A 23,537-nucleotide genomic window follows, 5' to 3' on the forward strand; every position below is an offset into this window, starting at 1 on the left:
CTGCCCTTGTCAGTGAGGATTTTTATTATCCTATTACCCTCATTTTACTAGACCTGCTGGACCTGTATGTCCTCATGCTTTCAGATACTCCCCTTTCTTGACGGTGTTTCCTTTTGCAACCTCTTTCCTCTTCAAATTTTCTGTTTTCCTTATTTTCTCTGTTGTTTTTGCTATTCTCTGGACTCTTGTTGTTTTTTTTTTTTATTCTGATGTGCTGTGTGGTTGTGCCCCATTCCCCCACTGTGCCATGTGTAGTCCTGTAACTCCTGAACTCTTGGCTCTGCTCTTAGGGGTTCTAGAACAACATTTCTGTTTCTTGGTAGTGCTGTCCAGCTAGGGAAGCTGAGCACAGACATGATCCTAAAGTGGATCCATTCTGCAGCAGGAAACACCCATTTCTCTCTGGTCTCCTTCCTGCAGGGACTGCCTCCTGCTGTGCTCCATGAACAGTGCCACCAGCTTTATTGCTGGCTTTGCCATTTTCTCTGTGCTGGGCTTCATGGCTCAAGAGCAGGGTGTGCCTATTTCAGAAGTGGCTGAATCAGGTAAGTTTTCTGGGAGATTTCAGAGCCAAGGCAAAACAAACAGCCTGAAGGGGAGGGTACTCTTCTGAGGTGAAACCCAGGATGTTGTCTACATCCTCTATTGCTATGGGTGTCTGCAGAGAGGTCTGCAGGACCAGTGCTCCTCAACACAGCTTTCAGCCGTGGGTGGTCAAGAAGCTGTGGCAATGGGAGCACACATGGTCATCCTGTGGTCTGTTGGCAGGTCCTGGTCTGGCTTTCATAGCATATCCAACAGCAGTAACAATGATGCCTGTGTCTCAGCTGTGGTCCTGCCTCTTCTTCCTCATGCTGTTCTTCTTGGGACTGGACAGCCAGGTACAACAAACCCCCCTCCTCATCTAACATGCCTAACATCCCCACCCTGAGCATTCCCCTTAGTCATTGTAAAGGATAAGGTGGGCCTGTGCTTGGCTGGTACCTTAAATAGGTTCTTTGCACTGTATGCAGCACTTCCACACTGTGGGAGCTCAGAGCCAGGGGTTATGTGGGCTGGCATCTCTGCTGGCATCTTCTCCCTGTGTGTATGTGAGGATGGCCCAGCTACATCCCTTCAAAACTGTTCACCCTGCAGGGCGAGGCAGAGCACAGAGCAGACAGTCTGGGATGGAGAATTGGGCTGTTTTCTCCCAGCTGCATCCCACCAGAGCAATCCCTGTGTCCTCTTCCCACTGCTGTGCTCATGCCTTACATCCCTTATCCCTGTTACACCAGGAACAAGCCCTGCAGAGTGCAGTGTGAAACTCTGCTGCTGGCACAGGGAGAGCAGAGGGTGTCCTGCATGTCCACCAGGCAGGTGTTTTGCTCTGTTATACCCCAGCCCTTGTGCCTGGATAACAAGGCCTTTTTCCTCTGTTTCTGCTGGCCTTTGGTGGAAGCAAGACAGATTAAAAGAAAAAAATGAAAAAATAAGGATTTGGCAGGTGGGAGGAAAAAGGACAGTGAGGGGAAGTGCGTGCTTGGGGAAGGAGAGATGCTGATTTCTCTGACCTGTTTTCTCCTGCAGTTTGTCTGTGTGGAAAGCATGGTGACAGCTATTATTGACATGTTCCCAGCAGTGTTTCGGAAGAGGGGGCGTCGGGAGCTGCTGATCCTGGCCATTGCAGTCATATGCTACTTTCTGGGCTTATTGCTGGTCACTGAGGTGAGCAAGGAGTACAGGAGCAAGGAGCAAGGGCTGTACAGCTGAGCACCAAACCCCTGCTACACAGTTCTGGAGGTCTGGGCAGAGACAGCAAGCTTGTCTTCAATGCTGTTAATTGTCTCTCATTTCCAATCCATTAGCTGGTGTCTCTCACAGCCAGTGCTGCTTTGACCCTGTGTGACACTGGTGCACTCACTGTGTCCCTGAGCCTTCCAGAGATGCTGCTCCCACAGCCCAGAGAGGCTGCCTGACACAGGCTTTGTGCAAATACCAGACCTGGGAGCTCAAACAGGCCGAGCTGTTTGAAAACAAGCTCTTCTGAGGGCAGTGATCGTTTGCTGGCTGCTTTCCACACAAAGCAGAGCAGCAGGAGAGGAGCCTGGGGGTAATGGCTGTGCCATAACCCTGCTGGAGCCCGTGGGAAGCCTGTGATCCCTGGACCAGCAGGAGCAGAGCTGTGCTGGTGTGGTGCCATGCACAAGGTGTTTGCACTGCTCTGCAGCTAACAGCTGCACCTCTTCCTGCATGGTGCTGTGCTCTGTGTGTACCACAAGCTTGGGTGGGGGTCTTTGCACTCCTGTGCTGCTTCCATGAGCTCTGAAGTGACAGCTAATTCCTGTTAACCCCCTGAGGCACAGATGAATGATCCTCCAGCTGGATCCTGGCTAAGGACCTGCTGAAGGCAACACCTACCTGTCAATTTGAGTGACACTGTGTCTAGAGCCCTTCAGCATTATCTGAAAGGATCTTCTTGATGTGGAGAGGCTCTGTCTAGGAAAAATCACATGAAAATCATCCCTGGGCCTGTACCTGTAGCTGATGGAATTCTGCAGGGCTCAGCTCAAAGTCAGAAGCAACAAAAAAGCCACATGCTTCTGCCATTGCGGAGCTTGGAACTTGTGCAGTATGTAAGGTTGGATGAAGGTAAAACAAGGCATCTTGAATGTTCTTGCTCAAGATCTCAATTTTGTGGGTGCAAAGTTCTGCACTGCTACATGGTATTTAAAAAAGTGATTCTGGGAACTTTCTAACTGTTTTAAAGCAACCAAACAAACCAGCTCCTGCTCTTATGCACATAGAGGCCAGTCTAGCCCAGCAGTATCATAAAATGGGCATGAAAAACTTTTCTGCCGCCAGGCTTGACTGTGTTTTTGGAACAGAGTGAGGGCAGCCCCAAGAGAAGGCTCTTCTCCCACCTGCTCTAGGTTGAGTGTTTCTGCTGCTGTTCTTTTGCTTGTCCCACTCATTTTCCCTGACATAGAACAAGGCTTGCAATGGCTCTGTTTTCTCTACCTCTTCAACAGGGTGGCATGTACATCTTCCAGCTCTTTGACTTCTATGCTTCCAGTGGCATATCCCTGCTCTTCCTGGCTATTTTTGAAGTCATCTGCATAGGATGGGTGTATGGTAAGTGGAGGACAAAAACCTGTCTTTTTCTTTATCAAGGCAAGAATGGGGGGTTGAGAGTGAGAGTCGATAGAAAAGATCCTCAGGAGGCAAAGAAGTGCTGTAATTATGTTCTTTCTTGTCTGGTTTTCACTGTGTTTCCTTGCAACATTTCTTAATTGCTCCACATTTAGTTTAGGAATGTTTGTTCCTTCTCTGTAGGTGCCTCATATTGAACTGCCTTGCTGTTTTTCCCATCTGCCCTTTGAATTAGAAAATCAGATATAGAGGAATGACTGCTGTTCTTTGGTGTCTGTCCCTGTCTGCTTACCATTGTGCATTTAGTTTAGTCCTGCCAGTTAATTCAACACAAAATTCTGGGATGCAAACTTGCTATGTGGTACTTCTGCCATAATTCCTGCTTCCTTCTTACCTAGGCTGTGATGGTGCTCAGAAAATAAATAGGAGGGACTGCTTTGGCTCTCAGTGAAGTCTGTAACTAAACTACTCAGGAGCAGGATACAACTGAGCTTAGGAAGTATCAGGAGGAAACCAACTGCTTGTTGGTCTGTGCAGTAAGAAAAGCCTCTTCTCATATCCTATGGGAGATCTCTTCCTGACCACAGAGGCTTTGGTTCTTTTGGAAGGAACCTTTAAAGGTAATCTAGTCCACCCTCTTGGCCACTTTCCACTTGACCAGGTTGCTCAAAGCCCTGTCCAACCTGGCCTTGAACATTTGCAGTGATAGTGTATTTACAGCCCCTCTGGGCAACCAGTTCCACTGCTTCAGAGTCAAAAATTTCTGCTTTGTATCCATTGTAAACCTCCCTTCTTTCAATTTATAACTGCTAGCCCTTGTCATGTCACTCTAAGATCCTTTATACATTAAAAGACTGCAACAAGGTCTTCATGAAGTTTTCTTTTTCCCAGGCTGGACAGCCCGAATTCTCTCAGTCTGTCTTCACAGGACAGGTGCTTCAGTCCTCTCTTAATTTTCATGGTCCTTCTCTGGACACACAGCTACATGCTTTTCTTCTTCTGGGGTTCCTAGAACCAGATGCAATACTCAGCTTGTTGCCCAAGAATTTCCAGTGCCAGAAGTGAAATCTATTTATTTCTTTTCTGATATTTTTTCCAGTTGATTTGGCTAAGCATTTATCATCCACAAAATACTGCAGCAAGGAGTTCCATGGCTTTCTCAGGTGTTGTGTGATGAGTCAGTCTCCTCTCCTTTTTCTGATTCTACCACTTGCCAGTTCCTTTGCCTTTTGTGCAGTCAGTCCCTGTGTGCTCCTTTTGGTGCTTATGCTTTTATAGAGGTTGCATTGGCTGTAGTGCAGCTGCTGATGAAGGGCTTAGTAGTTTCTCCAAATGCTTTATGTATAGCACGAGCCAATTGCTGTTTTGGATAAACTCCTCTCTTACTGAAAGCATAACCAGTCCAGATGTTTGGTCTTGGGCTCCAGAGAATGCAAGAGAAGCAGATGTCTAAGAAAGATTTGTTTTAGAAAGATGCTTCAAGAGAAGCTTGCAGTAACAGACCCTGGCCAGATTTTAATTTTGAGTCACCTTCTGCCCAGTCCTTTTGGGATTTAGAGGGATGTGGAGATCCCCATCCATCTGTGACAGGATGGGGATCACCATTTTAGGTTAATTAATTAAACTGAATTATGCTTTGATGTTTAATGCCATTTTTACAGTCACACAGGCCACATGCCTTTTCTGATGACCCATGGAGAGGAGAAATGGCAGGCAATGGGTAACAGCAGAGGTGATGCTGCCCCAGCAGCTTCAAAGAGTGTTGGAGTAATTGGTGACAGAGAAATGGCCCTTTGCCTCACCACCATGGTTCATTTGTTCCACTCCCTACAGTCTGATTTTACCTTCCTGATGTTCTGCTTTGCATCCATTGGGATGATTCTGGTCCAAAATGTAGTCAGGGGGCCAAGGTGAGGTGTTATATTGGGGGGAAAAAGTGACTAGTGCTGATTGAAAAGGTTTTTTCCCCCAGCCTTGCAATTGGCAGAGCTGAGCCTCTTGCTTACCCTGTGAAGAATTACAACATTTCTGCTAACACAAATATGTGTTCTGAGTTTCCCCTCTCCCAGCACATACGCCAGCCACCCACCACTTGGCAGCTTTCCCTGCTGCCAGGCAGCTGCTCTCCCAGACCTGAGGATTTCCTCTGTACTGCTCCCTGCCTGTGGAAGGATCACACAGCATTGCATTTATGGATCATGTTCCCTAGAGGAGAGTGCTGGAGGGATTCTGGTGTCCCCCTGCCTCTTCTCTGCTCTCCTTCCACTTTGGGAAAGGCAGCCCTTCTATAAGCAGGCATGGGCTGTGAGATTCACAATGTGGTGCCACTGAAATGTGCTGCAGAGGATATTTTCCAGGCAGTCACAGCATGCTCATTATGGTTAGCTGTTCCAGGAGAAAGCAAGGGCCTCCCTCACTACAGGAGAGCCAGGGCTGAAATCATTAGGACTCTACACAGCTAAAGCAAACTGATGCCAGAGGGTACCTGTGGGTGGCCCTGGGGTAAGCCCATGTTGTGCAGTGATAAATCTTTGTCTGATTCTGCTGCTCACATGGAGAGTGACTTCCAGCATGGCATGGCAGCCTCTTCCTGCCTGGATCCTGCCTGTTGGGCTGGCTCTGTCTCTGTGTGCTGAATTCTCAGATACACTGGCTATGAGCAACCTTACCTGCTTCTTTATGGGCCATAAAGGGCCAGCTCTGTGTGCCTGGTGCCCAGAGGATGTGCAGTTGTGGTGCCACTACACCTCCATTGCTGGCTTTTGGCACAGGCTTGGTGCAGATGTTGATGCTGCAAGATTTGACACAGAGAGGGAGCAGATACAGGCTTGGTATGCATTGGGACGATTCTGAGATGTGGAGCCACAGTCATCACCTATTGCAATGTTGTGGGTGGAATTTGATACAGATGAATGCAAATAAATGTAACTTGGGAGAAAAGACAGGAAGAGATTTTTTTGCAATAGATTCCAAACTAGCAGAACTGTGAAAATCACTTTTTTTTGGATATGGTAAAAGTAAAATTAAATCTTTGTCCCTTTTAATTTGGGTCTCGTTTGCTGTTCATAAGCTGTGTAAAATGAGAAGAGCTCTGCAAGGACAAGAGATAAGGATGCAAGCAAATCTCTAGTTAGGTTTGTGTGAAATTTATTCCTGTGAATTTACATGGCTAAATGATTTGTCAGAGGAGCAGCACACAACCCCTTTGAAGGTATATGGGACTCATCAGCACAAGGAAAATGGTACCAGCATTCATGGTTAACTGTCCAGTGACTGCATCTCATTCCTCCTTGTCTTGGAATAATGGAGGTAAAAGCAAACATCTTTGTTCATTCTAACAAAAATCTCTTTGGGGATGTTTTTATGGTTTTCTCTGCAGGAGAAATCCTTCTGATGTGCTGGGAAGGAAGGGCACATTGCTCCAGTATGTGTCCTCCAGCTTCTAATTTGCTCAAAAAGTCAGTGTTGAGTAGTTGAACTGATGACTTCTTAAGCTTGGTTACTTTTTCATCTGCCTGTGAAATGTAAAATATGTAAATCCTCCTGTTCATATGCTCTCTGAGGATGTTCATGTCAGTCCCATTGTGTATCATCACATCACCCACTGACTGCCACAGTGGCCATGGAAATTTAGGACCTGGTGGTTGTTCTACAGAGAAAGGGACAAGGATAGGTGGAGGCGCATCATAATTAACAATATAAGTTGTGAGGTTTTTTTTCTTGTTGGAGGATGGATGGATGTGTGTGTGTTCTTCTTTTCATTTGGCATTTTTGTATTTCTTTAATTGATAAGTCTCTTTGACTAGATCCTAGATCCAAATTGGCAGAGAAACTTTATCTGCCATGAAGTTGTACTATGAATTAATTTATCTGACATGACAGTGTGTTTCTGTGGAAGATACTGTGCTGTCCTCATACTCTAAATTGCAATTCACATGAACTATAGTTCTTTTTTCTTTTTTTCACCCTGTGGAAGATTCTGGCTTTTTGGCAAAATTAGTTTTATATACCAACTCCTTTCATCCCATATATATTTTCAGAAATGCTATCTGAATCCTCATGATAGTTACAGCTTGGAAGTTCTCTGGTATAGGCTGGACTCCCACACAATATATATGCATGTCCCTTGATACACCACAGCTTGTTGTCTTTGCTTGAGGCTACTTGTTAACTTGCCAACTCAACACCAAGAGGTGTTCAAAACACTATTATCCTCCCCCTTCCCTCCAAATACTTAAAAAAGCTGGGTTTAAAAGAGATTTTCTGCAAGCATTAGTCATGGGATAATGCAAAGAATTACAAAGAAAGGAGCATACATAATGTGCTTTTGTAGAACTGCAATATTTAAGGGAAACATAATATGAGAATTTAATTCTGAGACATAAAAACCACAAGCCAAAATAGAACTCACCAAACCCCAAGCACTCAGAAGTGTGGCTAGTTCTCTCGGCACATATTTTACCTAGTCCAGCACTCTGGGGTTGAGATACAAGGAAGCAAATTCTTATCACATTTGCAACTGGGAACTGTGGCCTGAGCGTGAGTTCACAGATGGATGAACGTCCCCAAAAGCAGAATCCTTTAAGTACCAAGACAGAACTTTAATAAAGCAAATACAATATTATTTCATCCCAGAGGTGCTGTCCCTTTTTCTGGACAGACTAGCTCACTTTTTTTTTGGTCTAATATTGTTGTCTTATTCTGCCTCAGGCAGTCTGGTATATCTGGTCAGTTTTGGTTAGAAATGACTTTTTGATTTTTCTTCATTTTCTCTTTCTGGCCAACATTAGGCTCTTTATACTTGAAGACATTCCAGAGTTTATTGCAAGGTCTGCTGAAATCCATCTCCATTTTGTAGTCTCCTCTATGCCATTGCATAAATTTGATTTTTGTACTTTGGGTTGGGCAGAGTCAGTGGTAAAGTCTGGCTTCAGTACTTTTAGGTTCTTTTCTGAAGTTTATCCCATTCCTGGGCACCATGAGATTGAGGGGGGTCCCACACACTGTGAACAAAACAATCCAGTAAGTGAAACTAATCAGAAAAGAAGGAGGAGATAGACCCCACCAGACAGCTCTCACTGGACAGTACAGCAGCACTTGCAGATGGAAGGTTTGGTTTTCAGAAGAGCTTTAATTGCCAGGTTTTCTGAGTTTATGTCAGTAATAAAACATTCTGTGGAAGACAGGATCTTGAGATTACAGGGGTCCTGCCCAACTCAGTGGTGATTCTTTACATGACTTCCCTGGTACACCAGCATGTTTATTTACAAAGAGAAGGTTTTGTTAGGTGTTCCCCACTCTCTTTGTTCCTTTTAGCACTCTGCACTTACACAGTGCTTAACCTGCAAGAGCTTTCCCTTGCTGCTTTGTAAACCAGGCACCTCTTTTCCCTGTGCAGTCCTTACCAGTCCATGGCTGCATCCTGTCACTTACAGCTGCTGCCATCTGAGGGACTGTGCTTTCCTTCAGTGTCAATCTTTCTGACACTTATGAGTGAAATTAAACCCCTCCATCTCTATTTAGCCACACATGGGCCTTTACAACGCCAGAAACCCCCATCCTTTGCTGCTCTAATATTAAGATAGCCATGTTTTCACCAGAAATAAACACCAAGGATAAAGAAAGTTTGGGATCTGATGTGAATAGTGGTTGAAGAAAACAAAACCCATCTGACTTGTGACTTTGTCTCTGTGCTGGTTGGTGGCCAAGGTGCCAACCGTTTCTATGACAACATTGAGGACATGATTGGTTTCCGGCCGTGGCCCTTGATCAAGATCTGCTGGCTGGTGCTCACCCCGGGTCTGTGCTTGGTAAGTGCAATTATAACTTCATGACATATCACTCTGGGTCCCCAAATTCTCAGTGGGAAAGGCTGATTTAGCTCCAAGGTGCTGCTGTAAATTTTTCAGACTGTATGGAGAAGCAGAAGCTTGTCCGTAGCTGAGGTAGCTATTTATTTCCTTTGTAAAGCCTTATGTTTTGCCTGAAAAATTAATTGACCCTGAAAATCCAGTTGTTTATTCTGAAGGCAAAAGGAAATGTGTCCTCAAAGCCTGGAGAGGTTTGGTCAAATTACCTATGAATAGAGGACTGGTGAAAATTACCCTATTCTGAAATACTTGCTTCAATCTGTGTTCCTGGGACTGCCCATGGTTCAGAAGTATCTTTCTATAGCCATTTGCTTTCTGTGTTATTAAATATCTTCCAAAACTTCTGTGACTATGTTTAAATAAAATGCACCCAAATTCAGGCAAGTTCTTGCCTGTTTTGAATTTATGTCTCGTCTTGCTCCACTGACTTCTACATGCCTTCTCAGCCAAATTCTGGTTTTGTATCTGACATTGAGAGTTGTTTTCCTTGACCTCGGTGGGAACACAGATGAGCTATATAGCTACAACTTACAAAAGATTCCCAGTCCTTTGTCCCCAGGCTTCAGCAGGACTTGAAGGTCTAGGAAATTTTCAAACCAGCCCAAATTGTCTAAGAGCTTTGTAGCTAGAGAGCCCCAGGAGGGCTAAATCTGTGCCTGTGTGGCTCCTCTGGACTATTTCTGCCAGGCAGAACAACAGTTCTTCTCTTTGATATGAATAAATTGCTGTCTCAGTGTTGCTGGACCCTCAAAGCTGCTGCCAGCTTTGCTTATGACTCTTCAGAAGCCTGAAGGCTTTAGACTGCAGAGAACTCTGTGCAGTCAGCAAGGTCCTGCTGGCTCATGCAAGACAGAGCACCCTCTGCCACCCTTGCAGAGCAGCCAGTCCTTGCAGGGGGGCCAGGCTGCCAGCCTTGGCTGCCCCTTGGCTCTCCTTACCTTTGTGTTTTCTGCTCCCCAGGGCATCTTCCTGTTTTCCCTGATCAAGCACACACCCTTGAAATACAACAATTCCTACGAGTACCCACCCTGGGGCTACATGCTAGGCTGGCTGATGGCACTCTCCTCCATGGTCTGTATTCCTCTCTATGCCATCTTCATCCTCCTGAAAACCAAAGGATCCCTGAAACAGGTACTGGGATTGTGGTCACTGGGTGTGTTGCTGTTGCTCCCCTGGGTGATTCAGGATGGGCCCCAAGGAGGAGAGGTACATGGCACATTTCTCCTCTGAGAAGGCAAGGGCTGGTGAGAATCACCCTTCCCCAGAATGTTCTGTAGCTCTTGTTGGCAATTTGGAGGGTCTCAGCACAACTCCCAGGCCGATCATCAAATGTCTGGTCTTCCATGTGGCGTTGTACCATCATGCTGGATATCATGCAATATATAGACATATATATAGCATATATATGCACTAGATACCAATGCAAACCAAGTGAAAAAACCAAGATCTGTTTTGCCTTTACTTCTTGTCCCTTGTTGTCCTGGGTCAGGACCATGTTCTTTATGAAAAAGAAATTACCCATAGTTATTAAAGAGGACCTGCTCACAGAGCTGTAAAGGCCTACCCTGTGCCATGCCTGAGCTTGTCCTCTGTCACTGTAGACATCCTTGTCCTTGTCCTAGGAAGAACTCTGTCTAGGGAGATGCAATCATGGAGATGACACCTCACCTGACCCATGAAGAAAGATCTGAGTGATGTACAGTACATCTAAATTTCTACACAGTTTCTCTGCAGGTCCTTCCCCATCCCCACTGGGGCTGGTGGGAGGGTGGGGTGGGCAGAGGGAGCAGGTGAACAGGAGCATCCTTGTGGCTGTGGTGTAGCTGTGATAGCCACGTTGTGGGCTCATGGACAGGAGGGCCCTGCATTGCCAACACATCCAGGGATGAGCTGGGTACAGGAAGTCTTTATTTGTTCCATTGTCTCAGGGAAGGTGAATCTGTGGCTGACATGTCTGACTCCCCACAACTCAGAAGCTTTTGGTGTATAAATGAGGGCTTGGAGCTGCCAGAGAAGTAATTGCCCACATGTCCTGCCTGTTAAACAAGCAATATCTCTCACCAGGGGTAAAGTGCTCCAAGCCCTTGGACTGAAATGCTGCTGGGAATAGTGTTAGAGCTCATTGTAGAGCACGCCTGAGGAATTGATTTGGCCCACTTCAGATTGAGGGGTTTTCTGCTTATCCTGGTTTACATGAGATTAATTGAAATTTCCAGGGACTCCTCAGCTACATTAGTATGAAGAAATTTCCAAGGATGCAATTTAGGTGTAGGGGAAGGAATTGGCTACTAAACCTGGGTTGATTCAGGGCAGAATCAAAGCCAGCCATGAAATACCTTCTAGGGTAGTTGCACCTGTTTTTAAAACAAAATTTCTCAAAATATACCTGTTCTCTTTTTCCAGTCACACCCCAGAATTGTAGTGAATTAATTTCCTTACACAAATTTCCAGGGACAGTTGTTGAATATTGCAAAGCGTTCACTGAAAGCAAGTTTGTAATTGGTAATTATGATCAGTCACTGCTACAAACTGATACCTTTCGTTACACTTGACTGACCAAGAAACAAAAATGTTGTTTCCTAATGCCCTAATTAAGACAGCTCAAGCTCCAAAGGCTAAAAACTCACAATGAATTACCCACAGAGAAGCTGCAGACCAAGGTGAATTTTGTAAATCATGGAGCAAATAGTTTTGAATAAATTAACAAAATCTGTGATTGTGGCAGACACTTCACAAGGAGTGGGAGCACTAAAATTAATCCAACGATTCATGGATGAATTGCCTGCTCTGCTTGTGATGCACTCTTCATGGGAGTGAGCATGCAGTGTCCTGAGCTTGTGATGGAAAAAGTAAAAGTCAGATTTCAGATGGGAAATGATAGAATGTCCCATGGAGCTGGCAGGTAGCTGCAGGACATCAGCTACAGGATGGAAAGGGAAAGGAAACCAGGAGCTCAGGAAATCATGTGGCACCAGAGAGACTTAAAAAATGGGATGAAGAAGACCAGAAATTCACTGTAGAGTCCCTGTAAGCCAGGACTTTTTGCTGAAGAGCTCGAAGATACTTTAGTTTTTTAAGAAGAAACTCCTCTAAGTTGTCCCAACACTGCATACATGTGTGTGGAACAGCTTGTAGCCCCCTGCATTGCACAGGACAGAGGGAGCTAAGGGCAGGCAGCTGCCTCACTACCCCTGCCTTCACCATCACAGTCTGGCTGACTGGAAGAGGGGAGCTGAGGATGGTTTGGGGCAGAAACCAGTCTGCAGAGGGGCTGCTTTACCTGGGAAATGCCACTGAGGTGGACATTGCCTACCACCCTGCTTTGGATCATAGCAGGAGATGTCCAGCATCTGATGATCAGCCCATTTGAAAATCAGCCCATTCACAGCTCCCATGAAAATCAATGGAAAGCTGCTTGGTATAGGAAAAATAGAGGTTTTATGGTGTTTTTTCTATTGCTGCAGAAAATGTCTGTGGTGCTAATTGCTGGCATCCTCCCTCACAGCAGCAGGTCTTTGAGAAGTGCTGTACATCAGATTATCAGTCCACAGCCCAGATTTGAGCACAGAGACAGAATTATTGTCACTGGGAGCAGCTGAAGAGAACCTGCTCTCCTCCTCTGTTTCACGGTCATCCAGCAGGAGAGGAAGAGGGAGCGGGCATGTGTGCTGTCTAGGTGCCTTTGCCCCCAGCAATGCTTGTGGATCACTATTGGCTGTCAGTTTGCTCATCAGCTTAATTAACAGCAGCTTCCTCTCTGCAGAGACTGATGCTGCTGATTTCTCCAGCGGAGGATCTGCCGCAGCCAAAGAAGAGGCGCGTGGCGAGGCCGGCCGATGTGAGGCAGGAGGGATGGTCTCCTCCAGCCCAGCAGCTGCTCAGCATCACAGAGAGAGAAACCCACTTCTGAGGCTCCTGGGATGTTTCCTCCATAACCCAGACTGATTTTGCTCTCTCCTTCCCAAAGTGGTTTCTTTTCTCTCCTTCATGTCTGTGATGGAAGCATGTGGGACAATTCCTCTCCTTCCAGCATTTCTTTTACACCCTGGGGACAACTCTTCCTGCCAGCAGCTGTGGAGACTGAAGCATGCTTTTGTCAGAAATGCCCTTCATTACTGACCCTGGCTGGGAAGAGAAAAACAACGTTGTAGCAAACAAGGAAAAAAAAAAAAAAAGAAAAAAAAGTGCATTTGTGTTGAGAGGAGGAAAAGAAACCACAGTGGTGAGGGTGGTGAGAGAGAGCAGAGATTAAAGGTGTGAAGGAGACAAGTTAGGGATGCAAAAGCAGGAAACAATGGGGTGCTAGCACAGGAAATAAGTAAGTTGGTTCAGAGGTACACAAGAAGCTGGAGGATGACAAAGGAAAGGGCATTACTAGGTCACCTCTGTACAAGGGAGAGAGAGCCAGGAATGTATCACAGCCAATGACAAAAGGAGGCTGCACTGTCAGGAGTTACAGCTTCAGCTGTCGCTGGAAGGGAAAGGAGTGACAGGGCACTCGATGCAATCCTAGTTGTTGATGATGGATCTCAAGGCAGTCTCAGTCTGGAAAAGGGGGTGAGGAATGACTATCTGAGGGGACTTGCTCTTGGTCAAAACTGCACGGCCCACTGAAAACGCATCCAAGAGTGAAACCGATGAACATTTGACAATTCTTTCAGAAAATTCATGGAGTGCAGGAAAAGTCCCAGAGCAGTTGGTAAGAAAAAGAAAAAGAGCTGCAGCACAGTTGGGAAAATGAGATCCTGAGGACTGCAGGCCCACAAATTTAACTGCACTGCTGGGGCATTTTGGAGAGGAGTTATAGAAGGAGTTGATGGGCCTGATCCTGTGCTGCAGAGTAGCTTTGGGAAGAAGGTGGGAGAATGATTGCACTTCCTTGGCTTTGCTGTGGATGACTGCTCAGGGGATAAGGAAGACATAATCAGGTGCAATAATCATCAGCTCAGGCAAGATAAAGCAAAATTAATAGGTAATATGGGTTCATTGGAAGTAGATTGTGTCAAATTAAAGGTTGGTTGTTGCCAGGGTAGTCAAAAATGTGAGGCAATGGGTGGGAGGAAATGTGCTCTGCTGCCGGGTTTGGTGCAGTGCCAGATGACTCTGTCCTGTGGAGGCTGGGGCTGTAAAGATCCCTGCCAAATCCTGTTTTAATGCCTATCAAAAATTCACAGTTAAACCCACCAGAAAAGCCAGTGGCAGGACACACCCGGGAGCTTTGCTGTGGTCATAGGTACATACACTGATGCATGGCTGTGCTGCAATATTGGCACATCCAACCACACCAGAGAATGGCCATCAGAATGAATCACAGATGCCACAGGCTCCTTTCCCTTGTTCCTTGTTCCAAGTAATTGCTTTTCCCTGTGCTGGATGGAGATAAACCACCGGCACAAAAAGGGAGCGCAGAAATCAGGTCTCATCTGTGCAGCTCAGTACCTATTCCAATTGCTATGGGAACCTTATCTGCTGCAGTTTCCTCTGAGTTTAACTGGAGAATTAGCATAGGGCAATGTTTTCCCCATTTAATTTCCTTTCCTTTAAAAAACTAAAAACTACAAACTGCTGGTGAAATGAACACTGAAAGTCAATTATCAGAATTTGTACCTCTCTGGCACATTATCATTTAAGATGTTTTACTGTGGAAGATGGAGAAGGCTGGCAAACCTCATTCACATTCCCTGTAAAGGACTGCAGCACCACATAAGACACAATTTATTGTATTTTTATTTTCTAAAGAGCTGAATGTCATGCTGCAAATAGCTGAGGGAAGAGCTTAGCACCCAGAGTCTTGAAGTCAGGCATCATGGTAAGCAGTTGGGTGATTTTTCCTCTCCTTCCCACCAATGTTGCTCATAATTTGGTGGGGGAAGCAGCTCCCCTCAGTCTTGATTCCTGTACAATCCTTGGTAGGACATTTTGCCCCTTTGCTCCTCCTGCCGTGCCTTTAAGATGTGAGGTACTGTTGTGCTGGCAGAGAAGTCAGGGAGATCTGTTCACTTCTTTTTCTGAGGCAGTTGAGTAACACTGCGAAAATCCTAGATAGAAGCAAGTAACTCTTCAGTTTGGAACACAAACATGGTGCTGTGTTATTGACTGCATGAACTTATTCCTCTTGTTTATGTATAATCTGACAATAACATCTCACCTCTGCCAGGAAGCAACTTATTGTAATAAAGCTAGAGGAGGTATTGGTGTGACCATTGAAAGCAATCATAAAATTCCCAGGATCAGGAAATTAATCCAGTTTCTTCAGATGTAATTGACAAAGTCAAGTCCAGGAATTTTAAGTCAAAGCTCAGTGACCCCGTGTCATTTAATTCCCTTTCTTCTAAAAACCGAAACACCCACGTACACCCAGCTGGAGGAACAGGGGCAAATGCCATCAGTGGCTGTCTTTTGCTGTGTGACCTCCAGCACAATCAGAGACTGAGTAGTGGTTTGTTAAATTTCTGTAAATGTCTCAGGCATTGCTGCATTCATGTGACAGATCTGACAGGTCTCTATCAACCCCTGGAACTGGGCACCTCTGGAGAGCTCTGAGTCTGATGGGAAACTGCTCCTGTCCTGCACACCACCGGGAATACACCACTGAAGGATTGTATGGAGAGGAGGGAGAGATTTTTTTCCCCCTGTAAATTGTTGATAACATGCCAAGGCACCATGCATTTGAAGCTGAAGTCCAAGAGAAGGTACGAGGTTTTCATCCTGTGCTACTCCTCTCAGCTGAAATTAAAACACTGTATACAGAAGAAAGGACCTACACCTGTAAACACCTAACTACCACTTCTGGGTTTCCAGTTTGTTTGTTGTTCTGGTTTTGGTTTTATTTGTGGTTTTTTTCTTCATAAAAAGGTCATTTTCACCCCCCTCTCCAGAAGGAAAAGACAGGAACAGAGTTTTTAAAAAATAAATCAAGCCAAAAGGTCTTGTATTATCCTTCTCCATCCTGTTATTCCTGTTCCCCCCCACTTCAGCCTTCCCTCCCTTCTTCCTTTGACAGTGACAAATGGCAAAAAAAAAGGGAAATGGTCATTGAAAACTTGTACGGGACAAAATTTGAAGAAAGAAAGAAAGATAAAAAACTGTCAAATATCACCAGGATATCTTCAACTTTTGTGACTGCAACCCACAACATAGTTTTCTGGAAGAAGGAGAATTGCAGTGGGAATTCTTCTTGGCTCTCAAATGTTGCTCTGTCTCAGGTGATCATGGCAGCACTCAGGCAAAGAACAATGACAATGACCTGCTGTAGCTTCCAATGAGCTAGAGGTGCAGCCATGCCCTCCCTCCAGCCCTCATCTTTGCTTTTGGGCTGGAGAGAAGCCATGCCCACCACAGCCCTAGTGCAGGGCTTAACTACCAAGGACTGGGACCCTGGCTCCATCCTGAGCAAAGCTCTGGATTTCCCCTGTGCAGTTATTGCAGTCTGCCAAGGGTTGGAAGATGAAAAAGGGCAGTAGGGACTGAACTGGAGGAAATGAAATCTCTTAGAAGAACAGGAGTTTCTCAGATCTTGGGCTGTGTTTTTGTTGTGTGGGTTATGGGTATTCTGCAGTGGCTGTGTGGTTTGTGCTGGAACCTGGGGACTTCCCTGAGATTTTGCGTCCCTGTTGTGTGGCAAGAGGGGTTTGCTCAGGCGCTTTCCCCATCTTGAGGAGAAGTGAGCCTGGCACAGGTAGAAATGAGAGACATGAGCCAAGTGACTTAGGTGCACAGTAAATGAGGGCTGGGAAATAGACAGTCAGCAGTCATGAGGGCATATAGAACACATCAGGTGTTCCTTCAGGCCTTTATCAAGTTCCATGTGTTACATATGGTGACCTCTTACTAATTAGCTAAATTGTGTTTGAATGGGGTAAGAGGCGAGTAATGTTCATCAAAGGAGAAGATAAAATAATAACTTATTTCAAAAATTAAAGATTAAAATTTAAGACTCGAGAGGCTGAGAAGATGTGCATATGCTGCTATCCAGTTCCAGTGCATATGTTGCAGGCATAAGCTTGAGGTATTAAAGTGAAAGACTTTACTCCTGAACCTGCCAAGGGAAGAGAAGAAATGCACCTAACAGTGCATGGATGGACACTGCAGAGGTTATTTTGCTATGTATTGTTTTTTAAACCCACAATAAGCCCTTGCACCGTCAACTGCTTGTGGGCCATGATCCTGGCTCTGGTTTGAATCCCTGACCCACAACTGCAAAGGAGGACGTGAATTTTCAGAGCAGTCTGTTCTGGTTTGTCAAGTCTGAGCTTGGAAAACTGTGTGGAACAAAAAGGGATTCCTAGGGAGAAATGCTTTCAATGTCTGTGCAAAGCTTGTTGTGGGCAATTCCATCCTGTCTTGGTTTTGGTGATGCGCCAATACCATTCTGCTAAATGGCTTTTTGATTTTTTTTCTCCTGTTTTGCTTAGGTTTTTTTACAGGCTGTTGAATAGTTTCCTGCCCAGCCTGCGTTCCAGCCAGGATGGGAACTGTGGACTAGGATGGCTGGTTTGGACCAGAGGCGTGCTTACGCTCAATTGTTATTTGCCAGTGGCCACTTTTCCAAAACATGCTTTATTGAGTGTGCAGCCTTTGTTGTACCACGGTGTAGAGAGTGATCTCTGGAGGAGGATGGGAGATTACAGGCCATCTGGTGCCTTTCTGGACCTCATATTTCAACAGGACGTGAAATAAGCTTCTTTTTCTCATGGAGAAATAAACCCTCCCTCAAGCATAAAAGCAACCTGTCACTTTCACTGTCTTGGTTTGGAAAGACAGGTGTCTGCTAAGGAAGGCAGGAGCCTCTCCTGAAATGGAAAATGTAAAACCCTCCCTCCAAATTGCTATTAATTTTAAATTAAGGAGCTCTCGGGCAAAAATATGGGAGCAGGAATAACAGTTCTTTACTAGGGAAGAAAATAAGATACAATAAACAATGCAGTAAACCAAAACAGCACTGATAGAGTCAGATACAACCTGACACTCTGTTGGTCAGAGTATTGGTAGCAGTCCAGTTGTGATTGTGGCTGCAGTCCACCTGCAGTGCCAGGTGTGGTTCTGCTGGAGCAGGGATCCAGTAGAAAGGTGGAGTTTTCCTCTGAAGATCCAGTGGAAGAGGCAGCTGTTCTTCTAGGAAATCCAGTGAAGAAACTGTGCTGGTGTTCCAGAACCTCAAGATTATATCCAGGTAGGAATGCTTGGCTCCTCCCTCTGGGCGGAGCATCTCACAATGGGATGCTGTAGTCCTTATCAGTCATTCAGTGACAATCAACAGCCTGTTATCAGCAGATGTCTGCCCTGAGAGAGGATTGTTTGTGGAAGAGATAAGGAAAGCTGCCCACTTAGCAGAAGACAACTGCCGTATAGATGGCAAACAGAATACATCTTGCCTTGCAATCTGGGACATTCACAGTCCTGGAGAAGGGCTATCTCTGTGACATGAGCTTCCTCCCCACCTCCTAGCTTTGAAGTGAGAGTGACCTGAGAGCTGGAACTGGGGTTTCTTAATCAAGCTTTCCAGAAGCAGAGATCTTTATGCTGGAATGCTTCAAGCAGCATGCACGTGGGTCTAGGAGCTGCTGAGGAGAAATCCCATCAGTGGCAGGGCACAGCAGTGTAAGTCAGTAACCCTGGATTAGCTGGGATGGTGGGAGGCAGCCTGGCAATGGGAACTGGCTGGTGCTGGGGCTCAGAACGGTGGGAAAATCATGCCCAGCCAGTGTTAGTTTTTTGTGCAGTGCTTTTGGATGAGTATTAATTCCCCAGACAGGCAAGGTGGCTGTGGCTCTCCTTGGTACTGGTGATGCATACATCAGTCAAGGATCAGGGAGATGGCAGGGTTCTCTCTTCATGTTCCAGGTGATCCTGTCTCGTGTGTGTCTGTCTCCCATCACCAACACTGGGCTCTCCCACCCCAAAAATACTTTTGCAGGGCTCAGCTTTACACCTGCTTTGCACCTTAGCTAAAGCATAAATTTCCAGCCAGTAAAACAGAGGGTCAGGAGCAGCCTCCAGTTGTCCCATTCCATAAACCTTGTCCAGGAACCCAAGCATGGGAGTCTGTCTCCACATAGGAAAGCAGTGTGGTCAAACACAGTTTTTTTCAGAACCTCTGGGTGGAAGATAGTTGAACACTTTCAGAGCATATTCATTTTACAGTTTAGGCTGAGAGAATAACAAGAATTAATTTTTTTCTTTTTATAAATTACCTGTTATAATCAGATTTCAAAAAGTCCTTTGGTGCCTAATTTATTTTTTTTTAGTATGACAACCACTCCAGCCTCTTTTGCAGTACAAGACAGGCATTTCCCTTGCATTTGGGAGTTTTTGAGCTGTCTCACTTTCCTGTTTCTATGGTAAAGGGAGGCAGCAGCAAAACCTTTGCTGTTTGGCCTTGGGGCACCTGTGAGGCTTCATGTGAAGAGGAGAAAGGGGTCTGATGCCTTTTGGAAAGTTGGAGGTTCAGAACATCTTAGATCAGTGTCTCCATGTGGGGATGGGTGTGTTTTAGGGCATTTGGGGGAGAGTTGTGCTTTGGTAGGTTTTGCCTTAATGACATCACTACAGTGACATTGTGACAGGGGCTGGTGGGTTAATGTGTTGCTGTCAGAATTTCGAGTTTGTGAGGCTCTGGACTTATACTGTAAGTAGAGGTAATTTTTTATCTTGGCAAAACTTCAAAAAAATGTTTCCCTCTCTGGAAGGAAGGGAAGGGTGTTTCAGTGACCGTGGGCAGAGGTGTCAGCAGCACCTCTGGTTGTTCTGGCCAGAGTCCCTTGGGCAGGCTGACGTAGGACACATCGAGCGATGGCAAAGCAATTTCCCATGGTCCAATCCTATCAATAAATGCAATTTCCCTGGAGGGTGGGGCTGTGTGAAACTCGATTGCTGCGGGCTGGGGCTGCTTCTGGGGGTGTGCATCACATGGCCAAGCAGCAGCAAGGCTGCAGGCTGGAGATATTTCCCCTCCCAGTGGAGGCTCTGTCCCTTCTGATGTGGTAATAAATGAGGTTGTCACTGTGTGGCCTGCACAGAGGAGCCAGGCCTTTGCTCTTCCTTATCCCCAAGGCCTGAATGCTTATCATGATGGAGCACCTGTGGTGGGCAGTGGTTATACTGCCTCTGTCAGTAACCCTCATTTGCATCTCATACCCAAATCCATCCTCTTCTTCCTCTGCTTCTGTCACATTTTTCCCACACTCCTGTGCTTTTGAGGTCAGACACAGCCATGCAATAAGGCTTCTCCCTGTAGGAAGGCATTGCCATAAGGTTTGGGAAGTGGCATAATCTCTATCAGTATAACTGTGCTTATGCTGATTTAATGCATCTACTTCAGAGCTTTCATTAGCATAAATCTCTTAATAAAGAGGGAAAAAAATTGTAAGAGCTGCACCAATGATGTAACTAGACACATTGAGTAGACACATTTACTTTAAAATTAGCTTGGTTTCCCAGAGTATTTGATTTCAGTTAAATCTTCCAAAGTATGTGAGGCCACTTCTATTTATGTTCCATTTATACTAATTTTAATTTATATTAAGTCCATCAGGATCAAGTTTGTGCCAAGTTGGATGCAGTGTTACTGCTCACACTGGTTTTGATGGATTAGAAGCAATAGAGCTAAATCTTTCCAGTCCCTTGTGAGTCCCTTGCAGTTTCACTGACAAAAAGATGATCAGATTTTTTTAAACTACATTTATCAAAACAGCCTGCAGGCACAGGCACATTTTCATCAATGTGACTGTGTCCACTTATTATCCAAATGGTCTTAAAGCTGGAATAATCATGCTTCAAAGTGGGCTGCTGTGGTTTAATTTAGCCCAATTTGTTTTGAGTTAGGTGGGCAGCACTGGCTGGGTAGACAAGACCTAAGAGTGGGTAGGTACTGCTATTACTCAAGTCCTGCCAGGAATCTTCCATGCAGAAATCCAATCTCTGGTGTCCATGATAGCCCTCATTTTCTGATTCCCAGGGCTTTGTGCTCCTTGTTGCTGTGCTGGGCATATCCCAGGGACATAGCACACCTGGGTCACTCAAACACCCCTTTGGCAGGGAAGATGGCTGGGAAGAAGGGGCTGAGGGGAGACTCTAGAAAATGCCATAGAGACATCTTTAAATGGATGGATTTTATTTTAGTGGCCTTTTCTTTCTCTTCTACCTAATATCCCTCTCCTCCCATAAGACATCTCAGGACTTGTCAGATTGATCATCTTCATTTTGTGCTTGGGCACCTTGGCCCTTCAGGTCTTACTTGCTGACTGAAAGCTCAGTGCTGATAAATCTTTAGCACAGGAAGTTTTTCTCCCCGGTGTTTCTCAACCACATGAGTTATGGCAAGGTGCACAGGACAAACAACACAAAAACACTGAGCTTAACAGAACTTGGCTGGTTCACACCTGACAAAATCTTATTGCCAGAATATCCAGTGACTTTATCTCACTAGTTGTCCCTGTCTCCAGAGTATTCCAAGGGAAAGAAAATTAATAGGCACACACTGAACTAATGTGCTTCAACCCAATCTATTTTTCATTGACAGGTCACTTTTAATCTCCTCCAGTGATGGAAATTCCTTTTCTTTTCTTGTATTTATTTTCAGTTTTGTTCTTGCCATATTTCTTTTACATTTTTATTCCTTCACCATGTTCTGTTTTGTTTGTGCTTGTTGACAGCAGGAGAGATTTAAAAATGCCCAGACTTTGAAGCAAGTAATCTACAGATGAAATTGTTCCTAAGGGCTCCTAGCAGCAGCAGGGACAAGTGGCATAAATGCAGATTTAATACCAGTGGCTGAAGGTAATTGTAAATAAAAGTACTCTCTGTGAAAAGTACTGCACAGGTTTCCAGATGAATAATATTTCAAAGAAGCTGTGTGCCCTGGAAACATGGCTGGAGAGCTATACATATGTGGAGCAGGACCTTTCCCTGTGCCATAGGACTAGCTCATCCCAGCTTGCCCAGGAATGCCCAAGATGAGGAATAGCGGAGATTCTGTCAGTTTTCCTGGGGACAAGGGGTCAGTGAGGATGGAAGGTGATTATGTTACCAGATATTAACAGTCCAGCCTCTGGTGACAAAGAAACTCTGGACACCACAATGGGAGTCTTCAACAGGGTTGGGAGTCACATAAAGTACCTGGGAGTGGAAGCTGGGAGGATTGAGCACAGGAATTGTCCTGCCTTGCCTACCCTGGCCTCATACCTTTTCCCTGTCTATTCCCTTGGGTGTTAGGAGTCAGACCTGAGCTCTGGGCCTGCTCAGGGAGGAAGGAGGCCAGCCAGCCTGGCCCCCACTGCAGGTTGGCAGGATTGCTCAGGTTGCTGAGGGGGAAGCCATGCCTTAGACTGGGCTCAAAAAAGCAATGCCTGCCAGCTCTGCTCTGCTGGCCAGCTTTGCTTCCCTTTGGAGGTGGTGGACTTTGTGGGCTTAGTCACCAGAGCCAGGCTCATATCTCATAACAGCTCTTTTCAGTGAGTGCAGCCCTATTCCTCTGCAAATTATCCCTGAGTGATTATACTTCTGCTTATTTTGCAATGATTGTGTTAATGATTTTTGCAAATGAATTTTAAACCAAGAGATGTCTAGCCTGATTATTTGGCTGCTTTCACCACTGTCATCACATCCAATAGCTGTTATTTAGAAAACACTCTTTGCACTTGTGTTTACTCACACAGATTATGTGCTGGGGTTGGGCTCTTTTGCTGGATATTTCCCAAGCCACCAAAAGCTTTGGAGGTGGCAGCCCGAGTGCTTTGAATGCAAATACTGAAGCCAGTGAGTATTTGTCTGAGTATCTGCCAAGCTCTCATTTTCACGGAACACACTGGTGAATCAAAATTTAGTCTCATGAACATTTATGGAAAACAACCAAGAGAGCAGCTCCAAATCCCATCCTTTCAAATGAATTCTGCTTCTCTTCTAAGGCATGTTCCCAAATCCATTTGGGCTTTCCAGTCTATGCCTAGTTCTTGCCAAGTATGAAATATCCATGTACTATCTTCTTTTCTTGGTCCAACTTCCCTTTTTTTCTGGAAAAGCAGGGGTTGCTCAGACTGGTGCTGAGAGACAATATTTCTCTCCAGCACCTTTTATACTCACAGTCTGCTTCTGCCTATAACTCACACAACAAATATGATACAGAAAACACTTGTGGCTTTCAAATTCAGTTTTTACTCCTGCAGGGGAAAAAGTCACTTTCTGGCCAGTTTTCCTTCCAGACTAGAAGTGCATGAGGTGGGGAGGTGGTTTGCTGTGCTTCCTGTGAAAGGAATCTGCCTGTGGTAGAAACTGGAGTTTCCAGTGGACCCACTGCAGTTCTCAGGTGTTCCTCAGCCAGGACTCTGTGGAGAGCTGTGAAAAGACATATAACAGGCTGGTTCCCTCAGGCCTGAGATTGCTACTGTCTCTCTCTATCTTTTTATTGTAGGAGGTGTCACATCAGCAGTTGGTCTTGAGGAGAGATTGAAGACTGAGAGAGAACAGTGATGGATGGACTCATGCCGCACTCAGGAAAGGGTGAGCTGTGATATCTTGATAGCTGAACCTTTACTCTTT

At 45.4% G+C, this 23,537-nt stretch overlaps 1 protein-coding gene across 1 annotated transcript in view; it reads left to right on the forward strand.

The window, feature by feature from the left end:
• The window catches only part of SLC6A12 (solute carrier family 6 member 12), a 33,462-nt gene extending 19,509 nt beyond the window's left edge, over positions 1-13,953 (forward strand). The window contains exons 9-15 of the mRNA XM_058805332.1: positions 421-545; positions 769-881; positions 1,570-1,707; positions 3,012-3,114; positions 8,842-8,942; positions 9,963-10,133; positions 12,766-13,953. Of these exons, the coding sequence (XP_058661315.1) occupies positions 421-545; positions 769-881; positions 1,570-1,707; positions 3,012-3,114; positions 8,842-8,942; positions 9,963-10,133; positions 12,766-12,912 (898 nt within the window). The 3' untranslated portion in view covers positions 12,913-13,953. The remainder of the gene's footprint in view (positions 1-420; positions 546-768; positions 882-1,569; positions 1,708-3,011; positions 3,115-8,841; positions 8,943-9,962; positions 10,134-12,765) is intronic.
• The last annotated feature ends 9,584 nt before the right edge of the window (positions 13,954-23,537 follow it).

Source organism: Ammospiza caudacuta, chromosome 5 (genome assembly GCF_027887145.1).
Source record: "Ammospiza caudacuta isolate bAmmCau1 chromosome 5, bAmmCau1.pri, whole genome shotgun sequence".
Lineage (NCBI taxonomy): Eukaryota > Metazoa > Chordata > Aves > Passeriformes > Passerellidae > Ammospiza > Ammospiza caudacuta.